This window comes from Lepidochelys kempii, chromosome 21, assembly GCF_965140285.1.
Source record: "Lepidochelys kempii isolate rLepKem1 chromosome 21, rLepKem1.hap1, whole genome shotgun sequence".
NCBI classification, from domain to species: Eukaryota; Metazoa; Chordata; order Testudines; family Cheloniidae; genus Lepidochelys; species Lepidochelys kempii.
This window is the reverse complement of record NC_136400.1, coordinates 4594275-4617340: the sequence shown is the minus strand read 5'-3', so window position 1 is coordinate 4617340 and position 23066 is coordinate 4594275. Positions and strand designations below refer to the sequence as shown.

General features: G+C 46.0%; 1 protein-coding gene across 3 annotated transcripts in view; it reads right to left on the bottom strand.

Moving 5' to 3' along the window:
• PLXNA2 (plexin A2) overlaps window positions 1-23066 on the bottom strand; it is a 320075-nt gene that overhangs the window by 113997 nt on the left and 183012 nt on the right. For all 3 annotated transcript variants that reach the window (XR_012155790.2, XM_073319575.2, XM_073319576.2), the window contains exon 5: window positions 2522-2622. Coding sequence is in view for 2 of the 3 variants with exons in the window: in XM_073319575.2 (XP_073175676.1) it covers window positions 2522-2622 (101 nt within the window). In the remaining variant the exon portion in view is untranslated. The remainder of the gene's footprint in view (window positions 1-2521; window positions 2623-23066) is intronic.

Sequence of the window (23066 nt, the reverse complement as noted above, 5' to 3'; positions counted from 1 at the left end):
GGCCAGATTTAGCCCTCTACCTCATTACATGGTCTGGCTCCCCCAACCTTCCTGCTGTGCTCCCCTTTTATCTGAGCTCTGTATGCGCAACACTCCACGCCCCTGGCCTGACTTCTCTTCCGACAAGTTATCAGTCCCTATGTGGGGCAAGGGAAAGTCATTTAACGGTTAAAGGAGGGGACTGGGAGCACGAACTCCTGGGTTTTGCCTGCCCCACTACTGACGCTTTGTGTGACCTTGAGCAAGTCATCATCGTCATCATTTGTATTCAGTAGCACCTGGAGGCTCAAACCGAGATCAAGGTCCCATTGTGCGAGGTACTGTACATGCACTGAGAGACAGTCCCAAAATGCTTACAATCGACACAGTCATGACAGCCACAGGGCGTCAGAAACAAAGTCTCTTAATCTCTTCATGCCCTAGTTTTCTTCTCTGCAAAATGAGGATAACCATCCTCACCTTCCCCTTCCAGGGGAGTTGTGAGACTTAATTAATTAGTATTAGCAAAGGGCATAGTGATCCTTTCACCTTCCAGCTCTAATCACCAGACAAAGTGAGACTTGTAGTGGGAGGGTATAAACAAAAAGAGCCATAGCTTAAGCAGCAACTAGATGGAGAACAACCTGACTGGGAAGTCCGCCTGTTTATTAAGGTCCCCCGCAACACTTCCTGGTCCTGTCTGGTAACTGTGGAGCACCCAGAAGGCTATAGCCATTCCATAGGACCGAGACCGATTTCAAAGATTTGTAGGTCCTGTGATATCGCCATCAATGGACAGAGTCAATGAGGGGTTGGGTAGTCTGGTCTCAAAGGGAGAAGCAATGAAGGAGGAGGAAATAGACAAGCTAGTTAGGTAGGTAGCAGGGCCAAGCTCTAGGCACCAGCAAAACAAGCAGGTGCTTGGGGTGGCACATTTCTAGGGGTGGCATTCTGGCGCCGGCCATCCTGCCCCTAGAAACGTGCCCCTGCTGCCCCAGCTCGCCTCCGCTCCGCCTGCTCCTCTGAGCGTGCCGCCGCCGCTCCGCTTCTCCCCCCTCCCTCCCAGGCTGGCCGCGCACCAAACAGCTGTTTTGCGTGGCCAGCCTGGGAGGAAGGGAGGAGAAGCCGAGCGGCGGCGCGCACGGGGGAGGCAGCAGTGGTGGAGTGGAGGTGAGCTGGGGCGGGGAGCGGTTCCTCTACACCCCCCGTTACTTCCTGCGCTCCCCCCGCCACCCTCGCTCCCCTCCACTCCGCCTGCTCCCCTGAACGCGCTGCCTCTCCCTCGCCTGAGAGGGACGGGGGAGAAGCAGAGCGTTCAGGGGAGCAGGCGGAGCGGAGGGGAGCTAGCATGCCCGGGGGAGGAGGCAGGGCCAGAGATTTGGGGAAGGGCCGGGGCCGGGCACGAAAAAAAGTGGGGCAGCAAAAACCCTAGAGCCGGCCCTGGTAGGTAGCAGCAAGGCAGCAGAGCATCATGTCCTGTGACTACTGGTTATTCTCTGAAAGTTTCCCAGAATGCGGCGACTGTAATTCAACACACGGTTCCCCAAGCTGTGGGAGTGCAGATAGACCCCCGTGCATACAGGTCTCTAATCCAGCCCAGATTTTGTGTAGAAGCCTTTACAGCACTCCTTCTCGCGCCCTCCTAACACCTGCTGCTTCGGCATGTGGCCAAGTGCTATTGTGTGGGTCCCTGAACTCTGTCCCTCTGCCTCCGCCCCAATTTCCACTCATTTAATGGGAATGCTTTGGTGGCTGGCACAGAGCCAAAGGGCTTTCGATTCCTTTCTACCAGTGTGCTCCAGGTTTGTCCCCCTTCCGCTTTAGCAAGTGAACCCTATTGCCACAGACAAAGTGCAGAAACACCGCCTGAATTCAGAGACCCCGTTTCCTGAAGCTCCCTGGAAAAATCTTTAATTCCTTTGTCTCCACTGACATGAGTTAGAGCTGCTGGTCTCAAACCTAGCACAGAGCCCTAGCCTAACCCACAGTTTCCTTGCTTTGCTGGGTTTGACTCACTGCCTGAAGCACTCCGTTTTCTGACATTCCAAAGTAGTAGTTAAATAGTCTCCCCTCACCACCTGTAAAGAGCCAAATCCTCTGCTCAGGTGCACACTTGCAACCTTCCTGATGTCAGTAAGGTCATATAATCCACCCCATTATTAAAATCTCCCTCCAATTCGGAACCATTCGGGATTTAGGTAAATAACAAGGCTGTGTGAAACTAGTGGGCTTCCATTCCCGTCAATTTCAGTTCACGTGGTTTCATGCTCTTTGATATTCACTTCACATGCTGGATTTATTCCCCATCTCCTAAATCTAGGGAGTATATTTTCTTTTTTAACAGGACTTCAGTGATATTCAATAGCATTCACCCTGTAGTGCAGGGAATTCCCCTGTAGGAACAGAGGGATTGTAAAAGGCTGGTACTGTATTCATGTTTGGTTTTTTTTTAATATCCACATACAAGAAGAGTTCAGGTTTTTAAGGCTTCTCTTGCAATACTACCCATTAGCTCAAATCAAATAGCTGATGATGGACTTACATGTGATGAAGAGTGCACCAGCCACAGTGAGGGTCCCCTGAGCTCAGACATTCCCCACAGGTTGTGTATTGCTCACAGGATTCAACAGGAACCCTGGACACCTGGAAAGGAAGTAAATAAACAGGTTTATTGCATTTTCACTCCCCTTGTCTTCACTAAAAACAAACAAAACAGCAGCAACTAGCCCTTTTATAGAGACTTTTCTCTGATTGCAAAGCGATTCACAAACTTTAACTGAAGACTAAAAAAATCCTTGTGGGGTAAATCAATACTATGAAATATTATACCCGTTTTACAGACAAGAAAACCAAAGCATAGAGGTGCTGAGTAGGCCACACAGCAAGTCAGTGGCAGAGCTGAGAACAGAACCCAGTACCCTGTTCTAACGTGTTCGAGAAAACGACTCTCCATTTTCTTCCTACAGAAACGTACGGGTACGTACTCAACAACTAGCCCGAGGTGCAGCCCCTGCTGCAGAGGCTATACTGCTATTTTTAGCACGCTAGCTTGAGCAGACCTAGCATGTGTCTGTCCACTTGCAGTTGGAAGCACGCACCCCAGCTGCAGTGTAGCTGTATCCTGTGTTTCAAACAGGCTGCGGAAAAAGTTCTTAGCAGGAAGGTTAGGAGGAAATAAAATTCCCCAAGAGGATATGGAATGGCAGTGCACGTTTGAAGAGCAAATACTGCCATTTTGGTTTTGCTTTGCTTTCGTCCTTCAAATACTGTAATTGAATTTTGGGCCCAGTAATAACGTTTTCAGTGATGCATGGTTAAGATAAAACTGATCAAATTTCAAGCTTCCATCCCTAGGCTGGTAGCTACAGGGATCAGGAAGGAATTACTCCAGGTTATAGAGCACTGAAAATTGGTGAGATGTATTATAAGGGTCTTCATCTCCTTTAGCAGGATCAGGTATGGGTCCATACTGGCCCTGAAGGGCCAGTGGTCTGATAGAAGGGGATAGATAAATCCTAGACGTCGGTGTTTCATAGGTCTCCTGCTGGCCCTCGACATGGCCGTCGACACGGGTGAATTTCAGCCTGGGAGAGCTTCCTATGAGCACATCTGGATTCCATGAGAATCTCAGGGCAAGAGCAGATGGTTACTCTCGGATCCTCAGTGAAGTAAAGTACTCACAATACATAGCAGGACAAGCCATATTAAAATAAATGGCTGTAACCCTGTGCAGTCACAATTCCATTTCTCAGGATCACTGACAAGACTTCTTCAGATAAGGGAGTAAAAGTTTCTCGAGACCAAACAATGGGGCTGCCTGTCTCACAGGGGCAGGGGAGCAGGAGAGAAAAGAAAATGAAGAGGGGATGCCTCTGTCAGCAGGGACTTACAAAATCACCAGGAATCTGGCCATCAGGAAATAACCTCACACAGTAACCTTCACGAACAGAAAAGGTACATTTACACTGGTGAGATGTTACAAGGCCCTGTTAACTCCCCCCCGAGGTACTGCTTACAAGACGAGGGCTTTAACCCTAGTGTCATCGCCAGATTCCAATTATGCTTTGCCTCTTTGAATCTCCTCCCTGCATCTTCAATGGGATGATGTATTTCTCTCCACTTCCTGTCCTAAAGCCATGGTATGGGCTCCTGCATAGTGTTCAATAGCTCTCGCTATTGAAGGTCGTGTGTTTCAGCACCGGACTCATTGCCACAAGACAGCACTGAGGGCAAGGACTTAACAGGATTCAGCACAAGGACTGGACATTTATCTGGATCACCGGAACATCCAGTCTCAAAATCAAACTAACAGGAGTTTGGGAAGGGACATAAACCCTCCTGCATCCTAATCTCTATCGAACAGGGCTAGAAGGAGACATTACCTAGGGGGAGGTTATCCCATCACTGCTTACTGTGAGGTTCTTTTACCTTTCTCGGAGGTGCTAACCACTATTAAGACAGTATACTGGACTAGACGGATCTCCGGTCAAATCCAATATGCCAATTCATATAAAGTGAGAGTAGTCTATATATATTTATTTTTAAAAATCTTATATACAGTCTATGAAGTGCTGTGGGATCCGTTGGGATGAAAGATGATGTGTACATGTTTTTGTTAATAAATAATAATAATTATTATTACTACCTATCATGTTGTATCAACAGCAGAGACACAAATGTACCATTTACAATAAATAGCAACATACAGTCAATCTTGCCTGGCAAAGAGGCCTAGCGGAGGGGGTGATCAGGGCTTAGCCTGTGCAGACAGATTGCACAGCAGTCTGGGGTGAGCACATCAGAGGCTCTTGCTGGTTTGTGTTAGTGAAATCTGTCTGCTAACACACAGGCAAATGCTCTCTTTGGCAGCCGGAAGGCAGAGTTCTAGTCCAAGGAGCCAGTCCCAAAACCACCCCCACGCGCATACTTGTTTGGAGGCGTAAACATGTGCTGGGATGGTCCAGGACAGGACGTAGACTGCTGGCTTCCATATGGCTCACAGAAACAAATCTTGGAGGTACTGCTTGCAAGCTGGGACTTGCAAATCAGACTTCAGCAGGTCAGCAATCCACAGTGACACACAGCTTGTATAAATCATAAGGTTTTGACTGAGTTGGGAAGCAGAATTACACCCTCATGAAACCCTGTCCTCTCCACCCAAGAGGAAGCCATATTTTACCATAACCCTGCCAAACCTTCCCTTCCCAGGAGACCATACAAATGCACCCAGGAAGAGACCATACTGTGTCGTAACAAAACATCTCCTCTTTAGAGGTGACTGGCCCAGCCAATTCAGTACCGGCCCCCAGTAGGCAGGACGCCTCAAGTACTGTTAGTTATTTAGGTATTGAGTAATGGGTTTGGGTGGTAAAAGTCTGTATGCCTGTTTCTCACCGGCTCTGCATCTTGTGCAGCTGCGGACACCGGTGCAAACAGCCAGTGTTACCCAATATGGAATCTAAGTTGGCAACATTTTATGCTGATTTTGCACAAGGTACAGGGCAGGGGAGAACCCTGTTCTGTGGGCCAGATTCACCACTACGTAACTGCAGTGTTACACCAGTGCAAGTTCCACGGACATCATTAGGGTCACAGCAGCACATAACTGGAGTAACACAATGGTGAATCAGGACCAGAGAGTCCATATCCATGGAGGGTGTGTATTCTTGGTTGTAATTTTTAATGTCTGTGCCAGTGCTGAGTGACAGAGTGAGGCATTTCACAACTTGAAATAAATACTAAAAACCACCTCCATCACCACACCTACCCCTCTACGCCCCCCCAAAAACCAACATTCCCCCCACCAGCTCTTGGCTTCTGATTTTGGCGTGTAATAAAAAGAAGAAAAAAAGATTGAAAGGCAAATATTCAAGAGAAAAGGAGCCCCTGTGGCAGAAATGAAAGTGAACAGAAAAAGGATCTTTTATGTTTAAAATGCTGCATGCTCAAGTAGGCGGGAGAAGAACATTTCTGATTCCTGTTCCAGTTCACCTCTCCCGTGGCAATTGCTCTCCGCCGTGCTCTGGTGTATCCGTTACACTAACCAATGGGCTCCCTTCCGCTCTGCCATCCAAACAGAGCCCTTGTGCAGAGATAACTAAAGCCAAGTGTGCGGCCTCTTTCCTTTGGTTTCTGGCTCCTTGTGAGTGATTTCTGCAACTGGCTGAAAATTAAAACAACTGTCTGCATTACATTCGCTCTGTCTGTCAAAACACGGTCTAGCTCTCAGCAGCTGGGAAGTCAGGGGCTGAAAGGAAGCAGTGTCTCTCTGAACAAAGGCCACTTTCACACTAAGTGTTGTTGATATAGTGAGAACCCAGTTCCTCTCTAAACATAAAACCAATAGGGCTGCTTTTCTTCTTGTTTCCTGGGCCCTACTTAGCAGCTTTAAAAAAATTATATTATATATGTAATTTATGTTGCGCCAAAACACTATGGAGCCATTTCGGCCTGGAATTATCCAGGGCAGCACTTATGGAGGCCTTTGGGTGAAATTCAGTGGTGATGTGAATCGCGATGAAAGGTACACGCCATTTGTAAGAGCTGTGCACAACACTCACCCATTCGGGATCCCAAGGGCATGCAAGGGACTAACTTACACATGGAGAAGAGCGGTGTAAGAAAAGGAAACAACTGGAGGGTGTGATCAGGGACACAGGAGGTCTGGGTTCAGTTCCTGGCTCTACCATATGCTCTGTCTGTCCAAGTCTCTTGCTCTCTGTACCTCAGTTCCCAATCTGTAAAACGGCAATAATGATGTTTTCTCTCTCATCATTTGTCTGTCTGGTCAACCTAGTCTGTAAGGGGCTTTCTCTCGATAGGTGTCTGTACAGCTCCTAGCACAATGGGGCCCTGATCTCACAGGGCTAGTAACTGCTACTATAGCACAAATACAGGTTTCAGAGTAACAGCCGTGTTAGTTTGTATTCGCAAAAAGAAAAGGAGTACTTGTGGCACCTTAGAGACTAAACAATTTATTTGAGAATGAGCTTTCGTGAGCTATAGCTCACTTCATCGGATGCATACTGTGGAAACTGCAGAAGACATTATATACACAGAGACCATGAAACAATACCTCCTCCCACCCCACTGTCCTGCTGGTAATAGCTTATCTAAAGTGATCATCAAGTCGGGCCATTTCCAGCACAAATAGATGAGTATCCCTCTCTTTCTCTCCCTCTCATATACATACATACATACACACACACACAGACATACCCACTCGCCCCTATTCTGTCTGCAACGTTCCAAAGTTCAGCCCTACTGTCAGAGGACACCACACCCATTGTGGTTATCCAGGTACTTATAAGGTCCCCATCACCACTAATGGATTAAAAGTGCCTATTCTGAATTTTTGTACGTTTTGGAGGCAAAAGTTGTCATTTGATAGAATTTTCTTGTGACGTACAAGGAAGCCTGGTGAAAATTCAAGGCAAACAAGAGTGCACTGGCTGTCACCAAGCGGTTAAAATAGACTCCTTTTCAGCCTCCTAAAGAAAGGGCAGGGAGAGAGAATGGGACTTCCAGAGCCATGAAACTGTCCAGGAAACTAAGAATTTAATCTTATCCCAAAATTGGAATCGGCCTCCCTCTCTTGTTCAGGGTTCCAGGTTGGGACACCTGTCCCTGCAAACATCCAAGTCTCCTGATAGCAACATGGGAGCTGCTGTGAAAGGTTGTCTAGTGCTTGGTCAGCACTGGAGCATAAGGGAACATAGGCCTGTGTGCGTGTGAGAACAGTTGCCTCTACGACCAGTCTTCTGTTCCCCACGCTGGGGAGTTTCTGAGTCCCTGTGAAGATGGAAAGTCAGGTGGCTTCATGATTCTAAGGGCTAGTCTACACCAGAAGTGCTACAGCGGCACAGCTGTACTGATGCAATTGCATTGACGCAGCGCATCTGGTGAAGACGCTCTATGCCGACGGGAGAGAGCTCTCTCGTCCACGTCTCAAACCCACCTCCGTAAGTGGCAGAAGCTATGCTGGTGGGAGAAGCTCTCCTAGCAACAGCGCTTATGTTGGTGTAACTTATGTCGCTCAGTGGGGTGGCTTACTCACACCCTTGAGCGACGTAAGTTATATTGACATGACTTGTACTGAAGACAAGCCCTAACCTTCTCCCCCTCTTCACCGGGGCTCTGAGCATTTTGTTCTCCTGATGCTGTTTAATTTTATTCTCAGAATTCCCGTCAGTCAGTGACATGGCTGCTCCTGACATCATCTGGTGTTTAATTGAACCAATTGTCATAAAACAACATGCAAGGGGGGGGAGATTTTCCTTTCTTTCTTTTTTGTTTCGTTTTGCAGTGGTAAAATGGGCTCCAACTCCCCTTAAAGGGGCCAGCCACCCTGGGTAAATACTGTTTTACAGGACCTGCCCTTATGAATCTACAATAAATTTAGATTAGGCTCCTTTTCACATTTTTCAAGTGGTGTGTACTCTTACAGTGCTATAGAAATAATAAATGCCAATAGCAATAATTATTACAGCAACAATTGTACAAATTTTGTACAATTTTTTGTCATGAATTTTGCCTTTTTTTCCTGCTTGTGGAACATCTGTGAGTAAATATCAATGTCAGCAAATGTATGTACTATTCAAAATTATTTGACAAATCTTTCCAAATTAGGTATTAATTTTGAACAGTTCATAGGTCAGATGGGACCACGAAGCCTTACCTGCACAACACAAGCTATGGAAGTTCAGCCAGTCATCCCTGCATTACACCCAACAACTTGTGTCTGACTGAAGTATAGCCTTTAGAAGAGATCTCAGCAAACTCTTCCACCTGCATTGGTTCACTATGATCAAGCCAATAAGTCACCTGTTATTGTTTCTGTTCCCTAATTGGAAGAGTGCATATACACTTCTGGAGTGAATTTCCCATTTGTACTCCACCACACAGCTTTAAAATCACTCCTTGCAAACAAACGTTCATGCTGGAAACTGATGAAATATGATGAAATATCCAAGGAGACATTCAGAGAAAGAAAACACAACAGGATTGTGAACACAGATGAAGCAAAGTCATTTAAACATTTGAGAGAATATTGGAGGAATGTTTTTTGCAACATCATATATTTGCCCAGCTCTCACAATTATCACACATAATCCACTATCCTTGTAATCTGAAATCCAAATACTAAGGATTCCAATGGACTGTATATAGAATGTCCTGAGTTTGGTGAGTAAGAACACCGAACTCCCATGAACAGTAGGCACGATCATGTACCCCTATCGCTAGAGCTCTGCATGGATACAAAATTAGTATCCACATCTGCTCCGCAAAAGTGGTCTGCAGATATCCACAACCCCATCCAAGTCAGTTGGCGTGAGGACAAATACTCAGTACCTATGGAAAATCAGCCCAAGGGGTCTCAAGGCACCCAGAATTAGTCTCCATTTCTAAAAATTTAAGCCTGTTTCTGTCAAAGACCATTGCTAAAAGAGCATAACTCTCTGAGGTCAGGCCTATGGTTGACAACTCCACTCTGCAGGCACAATGGAATTTTCCACCGTCAGGGTAAAGCTCACGTGTGCAGGCGACAGCCTGTCTGAGACCGCAGAACAAACTCCGCCAGGAACTAAGGCTTATCCTAAACCTCCCCACTTCTGCTCCCAGGGCCAGGGACACTGCTGTAGTCTGGGCCTGCCTTCTCTTATAGAAACATAGAGCAGCGTGGGCATCTAAAAAACAAAACCCTACCAAAAGAAACCACTCCCCTGCACACACAATTCTGCCCTTGGGGAGAGGATATGAGAGAGAATAAACCATATGTGACCGGTGTTAGTCACAGTGGTTAATATACAACTGGAAGGCGATCAGATATTACAATGATGAGTGTGACTTGCCCGGCGTGGGATGGGCTATGTGGACTCTAATGCTGCTGGGATCGAGTTTCAGGGTGCTGAGTAGCTACAACTCCCATTAATTTCAGCTGGTGGTTAGGTGCTCAAGCTTCTCTCTCCCCACCCCTGACCCCAGTGATAAGTTCTCTGGGTCTGTGACACTGCTCAGTACACGTGATGCAGCTTGTATAAGGGAGCTCTGTTTTTTCCCTGCTTCCCTCCTTCTGTTCTTTCCATTGGCTCATTGTGGACAGGTGCCAGTCAATCAGCCTTTTCACTACTGTGTGAAGTGAACAGCTTTGGACTTCATTAGTTCTGCTGTGTCTGGTTACTGCTAGAAACGCCTTGCATTCCTCGCTAGTGCCACCTGTGGCCATAAAATCTGAAGAAGCTGTTCTTTTGATGCCTGCATTCCTGCCCCCCTCTCTGCATTCGCTGTGGAGAAGAGCTGCTTGTTGTGTGAGCTCCCACATTGCCCCCGAACCTGTCAGCCTGTCTCTGTCGGAGAGTGACTGGTCCGCATGCGGGAACAGGTGGAAGTGTATGTGCTAATAAGCATACTTGGAGGCTCGGGGAGGCACAGCAGTGCAGCTCCTTTGCTCCAATTGTCAGAAAACAATCTGTGTGTTGAAATGATATTTGACCACCATGGACACAGGCAGTTATGCTTCTAAACATGATGCTTTCACTGAGTGTCAATAGCTAGCGCTGTGATCCGCCAAAGAGGAGGCACTTACATCAGTCACTTGCTCTCATGTGTGTTTTTCTCTTTCCTTCTTCCATTCTCTCCTTTTCATTCCTTCTGATTTTCCCATTTACTCTCTCTCTCTCTCCCTCCTGCCTTTTCTCTTCATCTATTTTTATCTTTTAGACAACGCCTTCTGTCTTTCTTTTCTGTCTTTCAGTGGTCCCTGGCTGAGATGGAGGGAAAACAAACTAATGAACTTCAAGGCATTCTCTCCCAGCCCCTGCCAGTTTGGGAAGCAAGAGCAGGCCCAGAAATCAAACCTTCATCTCTTGCAAAGCATTGTTATTTCCAGCTGGGCCGGTCCATTTCTTATGACTAATGTTCCTGCTTTCTTTCAGTTTTTGCCAGGATGTTGCTATCCTTTCATGGCAGTGTGAATTACATTCATTTGAATCCTTCATTTTTCTGTCTGATCTCATTGTTTCTTTGTTTTTGTTTTTTAAAATCAACTCCGATTCATGTTGTTTCTCCCTCAGCCTGCAGACAAACTACATGGCTGAAACATGGTGTTCCTTATCTTCTCTCCCTAATGCAACATTTCATGCGCACAGACACTTCAGTTTCATAATGATAATTAGCCTGGCAGAGAACATTTTGAAAACAATTAAAACACAAGCAAGTATTTCCACCCTACTTTTGTAAGGAGCAAGGGAATCCCAGTTCTTCTGTCAGAGCTTCTGAGAGGGAAATAAGCTTTCAGAACTGCATGTGATGAGATAGGTAGAGCCCTGCAAATGTCTGAAGCTGGGTGCCCCAATAAAATGAAGGCCCCTAGAATTGGCCGCCAGTTTTCCAAATTTAGAACACGATCCTACAGCTGCAGAACATGATGCTCCAACTTCTTGCGCAAAGGTGGGTTGCTGAGCCCATGAAGAGGTCTGTGCGAGGGAGACAGTCCAACTCCGACTGCAGGACTTAGCCACAGGCTTTAGTTTCTCCGTCAGTCATTTCCCTCCCATTGATTAAAAAGGGGTTAATACCCACCCCACATGGGTGCCATGAGGATGGATCAGTGTGTGCAAGTGCTACAAGCATTAAGCACCACACCACAATGAGATGTATTAAGGACAATAGCTAAGAAGCCAACGCTCACGTGGCGTTTTCTCTCCTTTTCCAATGGGAGTCTCAGTACAACAGCGCGCCCTACCCTCCCTTTACTCGACATAGCAGCTTTGGTGCTGAATTTTTCACTTCCCTAATTATGAACCTCGTTCCCTGTAATTAAACGATAAAAGACTCATTACTGCTTTCCTTGACTGTCTGACCTGTAACAAAATAAAATAAATTTAAAAAAAAATGGAGACTTTCCTAATCCTCTTAAACACCCCCCACCCCTGTTCCACAAGAACCTTAAAAATAAATAAAACAGTCTCGCTCCAATAAATAAATAAATAAGTAAAGTAGACGTTTCCACATTTTATGACTGCTACCAACACAAGCAGCTGACCTCTCTGACTAGGAGCCAGCCATGGGGCATCCTGTAAGTATGGTGTATTGCCTGGAGACCCATTGCGGGTAGTGAAGTTCAAATGGAAAATCTATTTTTAATGACTTCGGGGAGTGCTGTGGAGATGCTGAGTAATTCAATGTAATTAAAGCGATCTATCATTCAGTGAGTAGGAGCCGAAAGTTGATGAACTTTTCAATGAAATTTTTTCCCCCTTCATTCATAAAAACGTAGCCATGGCTCCAGCAGGAATCATAAAAGAAAAAAAACGGGAAGAACTCTCACCAGGTCCAGCTGTTCACGCGTCAGGGTGCCAGTATGGGATGAAGCTGGGGAAAAATAAAGAACAAACCAAACGTTCCCCTGGTATTTATGAAAAGTTTGACAAACTTTTTCTTTGACACTTCTGCTGCTGTCTCCTTGTCCCCAGCACGGCTCAAATATCGAGGCTCTCTGGGATATATTTCCAAGGCCAAGCTAAAAGCTTGGTCACCATATCGGGCTGAGAAGTACATTGTGTTCCTCATTTTAGAGATGGGCCAGAACCAAAACCTTGGGTCCCATGAGTCTTAAACTTTGGGAAAATTCAGATCCAGAGCTGAATTTTGTGTATGAGGCCCAAATAATGTTGATTTTTAATGCAGAACCCCACCATATGTAAAACTGACATCAACAATCACACATAAACATCAAGGAAGGAGGAGAAGCTACTCAGTGTGTTATATAGGGCAATAACTAGGACAAATGAGAGGAAAGCGAAAAGGGGACATTTAGACTGGATAGTGGGAGAAATGTCCCTACTGTAAAAAGAAAAGGAGAACTTGTGGCACCTTAGAGACGAACAAATTTATTTGAGCATAATCTTTCCTTGCAGTGACTTTGTGTGGTCTCCCTCCCTGGATGCATCAGATGAAGTGAGCTGTAGCTCACGAAAGCTTATGCTCAAATAAATTGGTTAGTCTCTAAGGTGCCACAAGTCCTCCTTTTCTTTTTGCAGATACAGACTAACATGGCTGCTACTCTGAGACCTGTCCCTACTGTGATGTCTGTTACATTGTGGATTAGACTCTCAGGGTAAGCACTAGGAAAATCAGCTCCTGGGCCATTTTAAAATGAGACTGGACAAAGCGCTCACAAACACACTACAGGGACCAGTCTTTCTGGGGGATGTGATTTAATGAGTCTCCTTCCATCCCTCACATCCCTCATTGAGAATACCAGCATATTGCTTCTAGAGAGCAATCTTGGGTTACAAACAAAAGTTTAATTGTATCTGAATGCTCACGAAAGGGGCCCATCAGCAATGGTCAAAGCTAGTCAAAGGGAGAGCAAGATTCTCTTCTAACTGCCCCACTGCACCTCATTTTGACTTGAAGCATAGCCAGCTATTCCAGTAGTGGGTGCTCTTGCAGGGTTGATCAAAGCACCTCCAGACCAAACCTGCAGCACCCCAGGGTGTTTTGGACCTCTCCATCTGTATTACTGAACTAGGGTCTCGAGAGCACTCCTTACGATTCTCTCACTTTCATACCCATCCTGCCTGATTTGCAGCTATGTGCCCAGTGGGGAGGATCTGGAAAGCAGGAGAAGATTTCAGAACCAGAAAAAAAAACCTCCCACAAAAGTAATGCTTTGTTTGGTGAACATCAGGGAAAAGCATCATGGATGGGGAAGAGAATTGAACTGACTCAAGCCCCAGTGGAAAAATCCAGAGTGCAAAGTGGAGAGGTGACTCTCACACAGAGCGGTCTGTTTCTCCAAAGGGGGACTGTCAAAGTATGCACAAAGCCACACAAACACCTGCTGCAGGATGCTTATTCAAAATCATCTTAAAAGGCACGAACTGATTGTTTGCTCCGGTTCTTCATGAAAAGATTCTAAATCTTCTTTCCCAAAAGGAAAGCCAGGGAGACCACACAAAGTCACTGCAAGGAACCATCTGTGCCTCGTCCTGACTCCTGAGCATGTTTGCCAACGTCCGCAGGAACTACACAGCTATTTTAATGCACCCTTTACATAATGGATGAGATGCAAAGTGAGCTCTCCAATGGATGAGCCCTTGTGGAGGAACCTGCTCTACATGACGTGCCAAGCCTTCTGGATGGCTCTTCCACCAGCAGCTCTGGTGCTCTGTTACTTTGGAACAGACAAGCGCAAAAAGAGCCTGGCATGGATGCCAAACCCTGCCAAAGGTGCAGCATTTCAGAGCCAGAATCAGCGCTCATGCAGCCTATTCTTAAAGGCTTCACTAGTTGAAGAGAGCATGAGCTAAAACCCATAGTAATGCCTGGATAGTTTAAACCCACTACGTGCTTCTGTACAACCCCTCTCCCAAGGCTAGGGTTCCCATCTCGGAAGGGCAAGCCTTTTAGGTTCAGTAGAAAATTAGTATGTGCTAAGAGAGTCCCATCCAGGAGGCCATCCAAATACCCCGTTTTCAAAGCTGACTTTGCAAGGCAAGTTTTCAAACATCTATCCATCCAGCCCCTTATGCTGTCCCCATCTGAACAACAGACAAATAATACTCAAAAACATACAGATGTGGGCACAAAACAGCAAACTGCACATGCCAGCACCATGTGAAAAACATTTACTTGTGCATACAAAAGTGAGTGCATGTGCAAACCACACATTTGTGTGCACAAGTAGGTATTTTTCACATGTAACTGCCTATCTGCACTTGTGGTTGGTTGCTTTTGCACTTTGACAGCATGTTTTGTTGAGGCAGTCACACGATCACATGTGCGCACTCACTTTCCCCATCCGTATTAGGCAACAGAGTTTGAGAACGTGGCCATCAGTTCCAAGGAACCAGCACCACATTGTGTTTCACTGTAACTGATAGAAGTGCATGCGCCCAGGAAGGGGACAGATGAGGTGGGGGCTGCACTGACAGATAAGAGAAAGCAGCCATTAGAAAATAAAACCCTTTCTCCCTGACTCCTCCCCAGCTTAGCAGAGAAAATGTTACTCAAACGATCTGAAAGGCTGTCAGAAATTGAATCAGCAGCTGTAATTTTTGGAGGGGAAGCTAGGAGGAGGGAGCAGAGGCCATAGTTACAGACATTTCCATGACTACAAAGGGATTATTCAATTACAGCATTAGCAGGAGAGAGTAGAAGAAGTGTCCCTAAAACTCTGGTCCATGCAACCTTTCTGATGAGTCTCTGGGCTTTTCTAAATGCACAATTAGTGCTCAGCAACCTGGGTTATCAAATATACAGTGCACTAGCTGGTTGCGTGGACCTTGCCACTGCACACTAGAAGTTCTGTAGTGCGCTTTGATCTACTGTGGTTTGAAACGGGAATAGATCAAAGTGCACTCCAAAACTTCTAGTGAACGGTAGGAGGGTCCACATGACCCGCTAGTGCATGGCAGACTAGTGTGCTGTAGATTTACACCTTAGTTTGCTGTGCACTAAAAGCTTGTCTAAACAAGCCCATAGTCTACTCTGCAAGTAAAAGCTCGTGGATGGCCCACCCCAGCTGTCTCGGGCTAAGGGGCTGTTTGATGGCAGTGTAGGCATTTGGGGTTGCCTGGGCGCTAGGACCCTGCAAGGTAGGATGGTCCCAGAGTTCAAGCTGCCAAGCCCAAATGGGAGCAGAGGCCATATTTACAGCCCCTTAGCCTGAGTCAGCTGGCAGAGGCCAGGTGAGGGTTTTTAACTGCAGTGTAGACAAACCTTTTCTGGCCAGAGGAACTATATTACCACCTTTCCAGGAAGAGCTGTATTTAAGTACCCTTGCCTTGCCAGCATGGCTTCCACAGCTGTAGAGGCAAAACTTCTGTGTGTGTGAAGTTTCTCTCCCCTGTGGATACTGCGCATTGGTCTCCCAGATGCAATAAAATACCTTATCGCTGCCCTTAACATAGCCCTGCCAGACTCCCAAGAGAGGGCCTGAAAAATAGAATGGCGCATCTCTCAGGAAAGCAAGGGATAGAGACAGAATGATACAGATCCCAACACATGGCTTTAAATCCTACTCGCCTCAAACCAAAGGTTCTCCCATCAAACCAAGGCCCAGCTGGCAGGGCTCAGGTTTGGAGTGGACTCTGTCTTGGCACACAAACAGAGCACAAATAGCTTCCTGTGGTTTACCACAACTCAAGTTAATCATTAGATCTGTGTGAGGTGTCAGAGAAAGATGTGCTGGAATAACAAGATACCAGGGAAGCTCTTTTCCTCATTCCCAGTGGAAATATATGCTTATATCAAATAAGAACTGCTCACAATCATTTACCCAACACTCCATCAATTCAACCTGCCAGCTTCTCCACTGCCCCAGGCAAGCGGTGCTTCAGTGGGCAGGATGTGGTGCAGACAAAGGGTATCACCTGCATTGCATCACCACAAATTCCCTGCCTCGCAGTGTTCCAGGTGGGCTGTGAACGTGCCGTGAGTCATTGCAGCTAAATGTCTGCCGTAGCATATCTGACCACTGGGCCCATCTGATCTGGTGTCCTGTCTCTTGCCATACTGCCTTGGGCCCATTAGATCTGTCTAGTCCAGCAACCCCATTCAGGCTGTAGCTCAGCACCACAGGAGCCCTTTCATGGTCTCAATTGTACACACTACACATGTCGCAGCACTCTCCCAGCCACAACAGCTGCTGTCAAACCAGTCCAGGGACCTTGTGCAGTGAAAGCGGCTACCTAGAACAGTTCTAACAAACCCAGGTGGTCCAGATTTTCAGGTTCTGCTCAGTATTCACGTAGCTGTCAGTCAGACAGCTGACAGTGTCCTGCAGAGAACAGGAAAACCTCCTTCCCACCACCAACCTACAGGTCTTCTCTTTGCAACAACACTGTAAACATGAAGACATCACACACAGTGTTTTGAACATTTCAGACGGCACCCAGTCAGTCGTTCTCATGCCCACCAGCTGCCAAAGGTTAGCTCACTGCAAGCCAGCATGAGTGTGTGTGTGTGACAACCACTGACAGAAAACGGGCTGGTGGCATCCTCCAGGGCTGTTCACAAACATCCTGCAGCTGGAAAGCAGATCCTAGGCAGAGCCGAACAACCGTGAATCACATGCATGTGGCAGCGGGTACTCAGAAGCCTGAAGTGAGGTAGCGGAAGTTCATACATGGGATACATATGACATTAGGATGCACCTTTTTGTATTCAGTTAAAAAAAAAAATCACACAAAGTAATCAGACCAATTAATTTCCACACATTTCCGGAGTCAGTGAATGCAGCAAAAATATATTTATCATTATTATGACAAGTCTGACCATAGATTATGTGCACTCTATAAACATAGATAGCTTCTATAAACACCACCCCAGCATCACGACGGCTGCTTAACTCAAGTGCTGAAATCTCCCTTACAGTACACTGGGTTTGCCAGAGACATTGCCATATAAGCAGTCCTATGTGCCTCCTCCCGCCCCGATAAAGACCATTGCTGGGCTGACTCTTGTGTCATTACACCAGCAGTGGATCTGGCCCAGTGACGAAATTTATTGGACCAAATAAAGTATATTTATTGACAAAGAAAGAAAGAGGGAGAGACACACAGAGAAGCTAACTAGGAACGAGATGCTAAAACTGGGATCTCAGCAAACACTGACAAAATCATGTCAAAGTAAATCTACATCTATTCTCATCTCGAAAACCACTAGCCCTTGTGACCACGTGATCCAGACCTCTCTCCTTGTATCCTAGGCTTTTCTCCCCAGATCATAGGTGCTGCATCCCTTGTTTAGGGGAAGGCAGCATGACACAACCCAGCACTTCTAGAAGAATCTGGCAACTAGGTGTAATTTTTTTAAATGGAGACAGCTGATTACAGATTCCCAAACTCCTGCATAACAACTTCCCTCTTTTGTGCAGCTTATAATGTAGCAAGTTACAATACCCCACAAGGGGAAAAAATAAAAACAGACCAGACCATACCACAAACAATTCCAGTGCTAAGAATAAGCACTTTGGCTGTTAATTCTGAAAATTGTGTTTGTTGTGTGTGTTTATTTTACACAATGGCCCTAAAATTACTGTCCTTGACCCCAAACAAAACAAAAATGCAAAGGGGGGGTTCTGCTGACAGAGTATTATACTCATTTTATCAGTGATTAGTACTGCAGTTATATATCTCAAATCTTGGGTGAATGGACCTCCACGGTGGCCCCAGACACTACACTGGGCTCAATCGGGGGTGGGGGGGTAATCTTAGTTGGTGCCCAAGTTGGTGTTTCAACTGAGGTACTCTGCATTGACATGAAATGAAGGTGAGAGGCGAATCAGGACGATGGAGGGAAGATAAATGTGGATGCCTGTGACGTTACCTTTACAGAGTCACTTTTTGGACTATGCCCCCAATCCTGTAGTGAGCTCCATCTGAGTCGAATCCTTCCCCTGTGCAGAGTTCATTTCAGGACTGTAGCCAAAGGCTGTCCTTCTCATTCATTTCCTAATACTGTAAGTGCCTTCAATTCCGTGGATGCAAGTGTGAATTCAGGGTGCTTGGCACTTTGCAATGTTGGGCCCTTCGTGATTTTAAGGGAATAGGTACAATGCTGTGTTCTGCAACTGGTGGAAGGGCAGGTTAAGACAGATGGCCTGGAAATGGAATGGAAGGTCCTTTCTTCACTCTCCTCCCGCGAAATGGCTGGGTATCAAATATGACTGCATCCCTCGCATTGCATTATTGCTTTTATTTGACGTGGCTTTCCTATAACATTGCAACAACTGGCAAGTTGCACAGCAAGACCACACACTCTGATGTGGCCCCCCAGACAATAAGACTCCTCCTTTGTGTGACACTGATTAGTCCCAAGCCTCAGAGGGACTAATTAATAAAGATAAAAGGGGAACAGCTTTTCAAAATTTCCAGACTCAGGTAGGGAACAATGCAACATAGTAAACTTTGATCTCAGATCAGTTCATGGCCTTTTTCATTTGCTGCTCTGATTTGCTGCCATGTACCTAAAACACATACCCAACAGCCATTTAAAAGTTTTAACAGGAGCTTAGAAAATTAATTAAGGTGAACAATTATCAAGTGTGTGTGTGTGTCTCTCTCTCTCTCTCTCGCTTTGCATGCGAGTGGCAAAAATAGGATTTTAAATAATTTTGGAGTTATAAGTGATGTCATTAGGTGTTCAGTGAACACTTACAATGAAGCAGTGCTTATTAAAATTACTGTTTTAATCAGAAGGTTGCTGGAGAATCATTAATAGATTTGATTCCCTGGAACTCTAATTAGACCTGGACTTCTTGCTACCCGGGGGAGCACCTGAACTGAATCTAGCTCAGCCTTGTGCTTAGCACTACAGGTGATACATTCTCATTTCCATGCCTGTTGGGAGGAAGCTTCAGTGCTGTTATGCAGTGACCTCGCCAAAGCTTCCTTAATGCATCGCAGGCAGAGGAAGTTGAGATCTGTGCTGGAGAAAGTGTGTAAGCTACTGAAGAGGCATCTGAAAAACAAGGGAGGTGGGAAAGAACTGCCCTGAAATACAAAAGATCCCATCCTGCTTCCCCCAGGAGAGATTCAGAATCAAAGGTCCAGATAAGGTATTTGCTTTAGTCTGCAGTGCAGTTTCTTTGGCAGGATTGCAAAGGTCACCTCCAGGAAATGCATCTGTGGTTCTGTTGTCTCTTTCTGTGACCAGGGAGAGTCTCAGGCTGCTTTGAAGTATCTTCTTTAATTCTTCTGTACAATACTTTGTATGGCCATAGGCAGGGAAATTCTAGGTTTTTCTTAATTCTGTCTTCTAGCACTCCTGACTTGGTGCCACTAGTGGCCACAGTCTTTCTTGCACTGAATTTGGAGCACCCAAAAGGAACACACCTCCATTTATCCTCAGAACAAATACTGCATGATCCACAGCAGGGCACTCCTCCCTCTCCCTGACCTGCCCACATGCTCGAGGCCTGGAGTATATTTCTAGGGCCTTGTCTCCAATGGGATTTTAGCTACCCAGGTAGCAGCACTGGCAGAAACCCCTAGTGCAGACACAAATCAGATGTCAAGAATTATAACATTCATAAACCAGTCAGAGAACACTTCAATCTCTCTGGTCACGCGATTACAGACATGAAAGTTGCGATATTACAACAGAAAAACTTCAAATCCAGACTCCAGCGAGAAACTGTTGAATTGGAATTCATTTGCAAATTGGATACAATTAACTTAGGCTTGAATAGAGACTGGGAGTGGCTAAGTCATTATGCAAGGTAACCTATTTCCCCTTGTTTTTTCCTACCCCCTCCCCCAAGGCGCTCTTGTTAAACCCTGGATTTGTGCTGGAAATGGCCCACCTTGATTATCATACACATTGTAAGGCGAGTGGTCACTTTAGATAAGCTATTACCAGCAGGAGAGTGAGTTTGTGTGTGTTTGGGGGGTGGGGTGTGTGTGTGAGAAAACCTGGATTTGTGCTGGAAATAGCCCAACTTGATTATCATACACATTGTAAGGAGAGTGATCACTTTAGATAAGCTATTACCAGCAGGACAGTGGGGTGGGAGGAGGTATTGTTTCATGGTCTCTGTGTGTATATAATGTCTTCTGCAGTTTCCACAGTCTGCATCCGAGGAAATGAGCTGTAGCTCACGAAAGCTTATGCTCAAATAAATGTGTTAGTCTCTAAGGTGCCACAAGTACTCCTGTTCTTTTTGCGAATACAGACTAACACGGCTGTTACTCTGAAACTAGTGCAGACAGTGTACAGCAGTGCAGCTTACCCCAGCTTGAAACTTGGGTAAATCACAACTATCACAAGAGTTTGTCCTGGTACAGGTTTCAGAGTCCTGGTACAGCTGCTCTGGCACCTAAATTCGCTGAGTAGACACCCTAGCCATGAGAGTAGAATCCAGTTTCCATGCCTCTTTCGTTAATAGCTTATGAGTTTCAGAGTTGCTGAGAGCACACAGATCCCATTGACCTCAGTTGGAGCTGCTGCTCAGCACCTCTGAATATATAAACCCGGTATTTACCTAGGAGAGGAAGGATGGTCCAATGGTTAGGGTACTAGCCTAGGGCTTAGGAATCTGCTCTTCCATGGATTTCCTCAATGATCTTGGGCAAGTCACTTAGTCTCTCTTTGCCTTGATTCCCCATCTGCAAATTGGGAAAACAGCATTGCCCTACCGTATAGGGGTGTTGTGAGGACAAACACATTCATATACTAGAGAGGCAAGGCAGGGGAGGTAATATCTTTTATTGGACCAACTTCTGTTGGTGAGAGAGACAAGCTTCCGAGCTACACTGAGCTCTTCTTCATTCAAAGATTGTCAGGTGCTCGAATACTACTATGATGGAGGCCATATAAGTATCTATGAAAGATAGATCGAGCCCACTGGGAATTATCCCCCAGAGCGCTTCATAAACAATGGAGAAATTTTTCAGAATAAGGGGTCTGATTCTCACCGACATGAAGACCCCTTTGTACTGCTCCAGCGGTGCAAATGTATTCCCACTTTAGGACCCCTTTACGCTGCCAGAGTGGTGTTAAGAGGCCTTAGTGTCAACAAGAATTGGGCACTGGGTGTCTAGAATTAGGCATGTAAATTCATACTGAAACACCTAAATCCAAGGGCGTGCCTTCACGATGCCTTAGTCCCCAAAGGGTGTGAATTCTAGCTTACAGCAATGTGTCATGCACTAACGGGACTGTGTGGACCTTGCTGGTATACACCGAAAGTTCCCTAGTGCTTGTTAATGTACTACTGTTTGAAAATGGGACCATGTCAATGCGCACTAGAGAATTTTCACTGTGTGCCAGCAGGGTGCACGCTGGCCAGTTAGTGCGTGACACACTGTTTTGGACTACAATTCACACCCCACTAGTGCCAGCTAACACACTGTGTAGACAAGCCCTAACTGGCCTGATTTTCAGAGATTCTGAGCACCCGTGGCTCCCGTTGGCTTAATCCATCCCCTCTGTGATTGCACAGCTGCACAGTATCACTCTTCCTATAAATCATAGGCTGGACAGCACGGGTATCTTCCCCTAGCTCACCTAAAACTCCTGAGGTGCAGTTAAGGTGTTAAAAAGGATTGGGGCAGGATACGATTAAACGGAGTAGTTTAAAATGACAGACTCTCAAAATGGGATTACAGTCTTAATGAAAACAGTAATGAATGAATGAGGCATCCAAACATTACCCATAAATATCAGACAAATAGATTAGATCCCTGGATACTGCATCTACAAACCACATAAAATGACTCCAGTTACTCTACATCGATAAATAACAAAGCTATATTTAACGTTAAAACGGATTCGCTCCCCCCGCTTCTTTTTGAATCTGGGTTTCTTGATTTGGATGCTGCTGCCCAGGGGGAAACAGTTCATTCAGAAGATAAAACATGCATCAGGGCTTCAAACCCCCCACCAAAAAACAACCAGCATTAAAAATCAATCATGTATGCCAAGACACATTATTAAAGCAGTCTAGTCGCACAAGCGGTGATTATTGTTATCAATACCCTCAGTTCAGCCTTTCCATTTCTGCCAGATAGCCCCACTTTCACTGCCAAGTCACTTCAAATCTGACAAGCACAGTATCCCTGTGAGCCCCTCCGGAGCTCACTCTGCCTCCATATGCTGATTGCTAAAACTGCCCAGACTCTTCCAATTGCCTGTTGCGTGTGGGGACAGTGGGATTAAACCCTATGTGAAACCAACCCTGATGAGTAGGAAGCTGGACAAATCTCCTCCTGGGTATGCTGACATTACATTATTGATGGCGAGGGTGGGGTGGGTCATGGCAATACTGACAACAAGATGTGCCAGGGGGAGGAGGATGAACCTGCATAGTGACACAGCACCAAACCCTTGTGGGTTTTAGCCAGCCATCTGGTCTGCTGGATCTCATGAGAGCCCCAGCGGGCACGATTATTCATGGCAGCACCACCTTCTCTTTGGAAATGCTGCAAAGAGTGCTTTCCATCTCTGCTGCCTTGGGGCTGGGGTCTTTGTGGCTGTGGTAGCCCAATGGAAGACACTGCTATGTGATTAGTTTAACTCCAGCCCTTAGGGCCACTAGTCAGAAGACAAATCTGGACTACCTACCTGATACAGGTAGT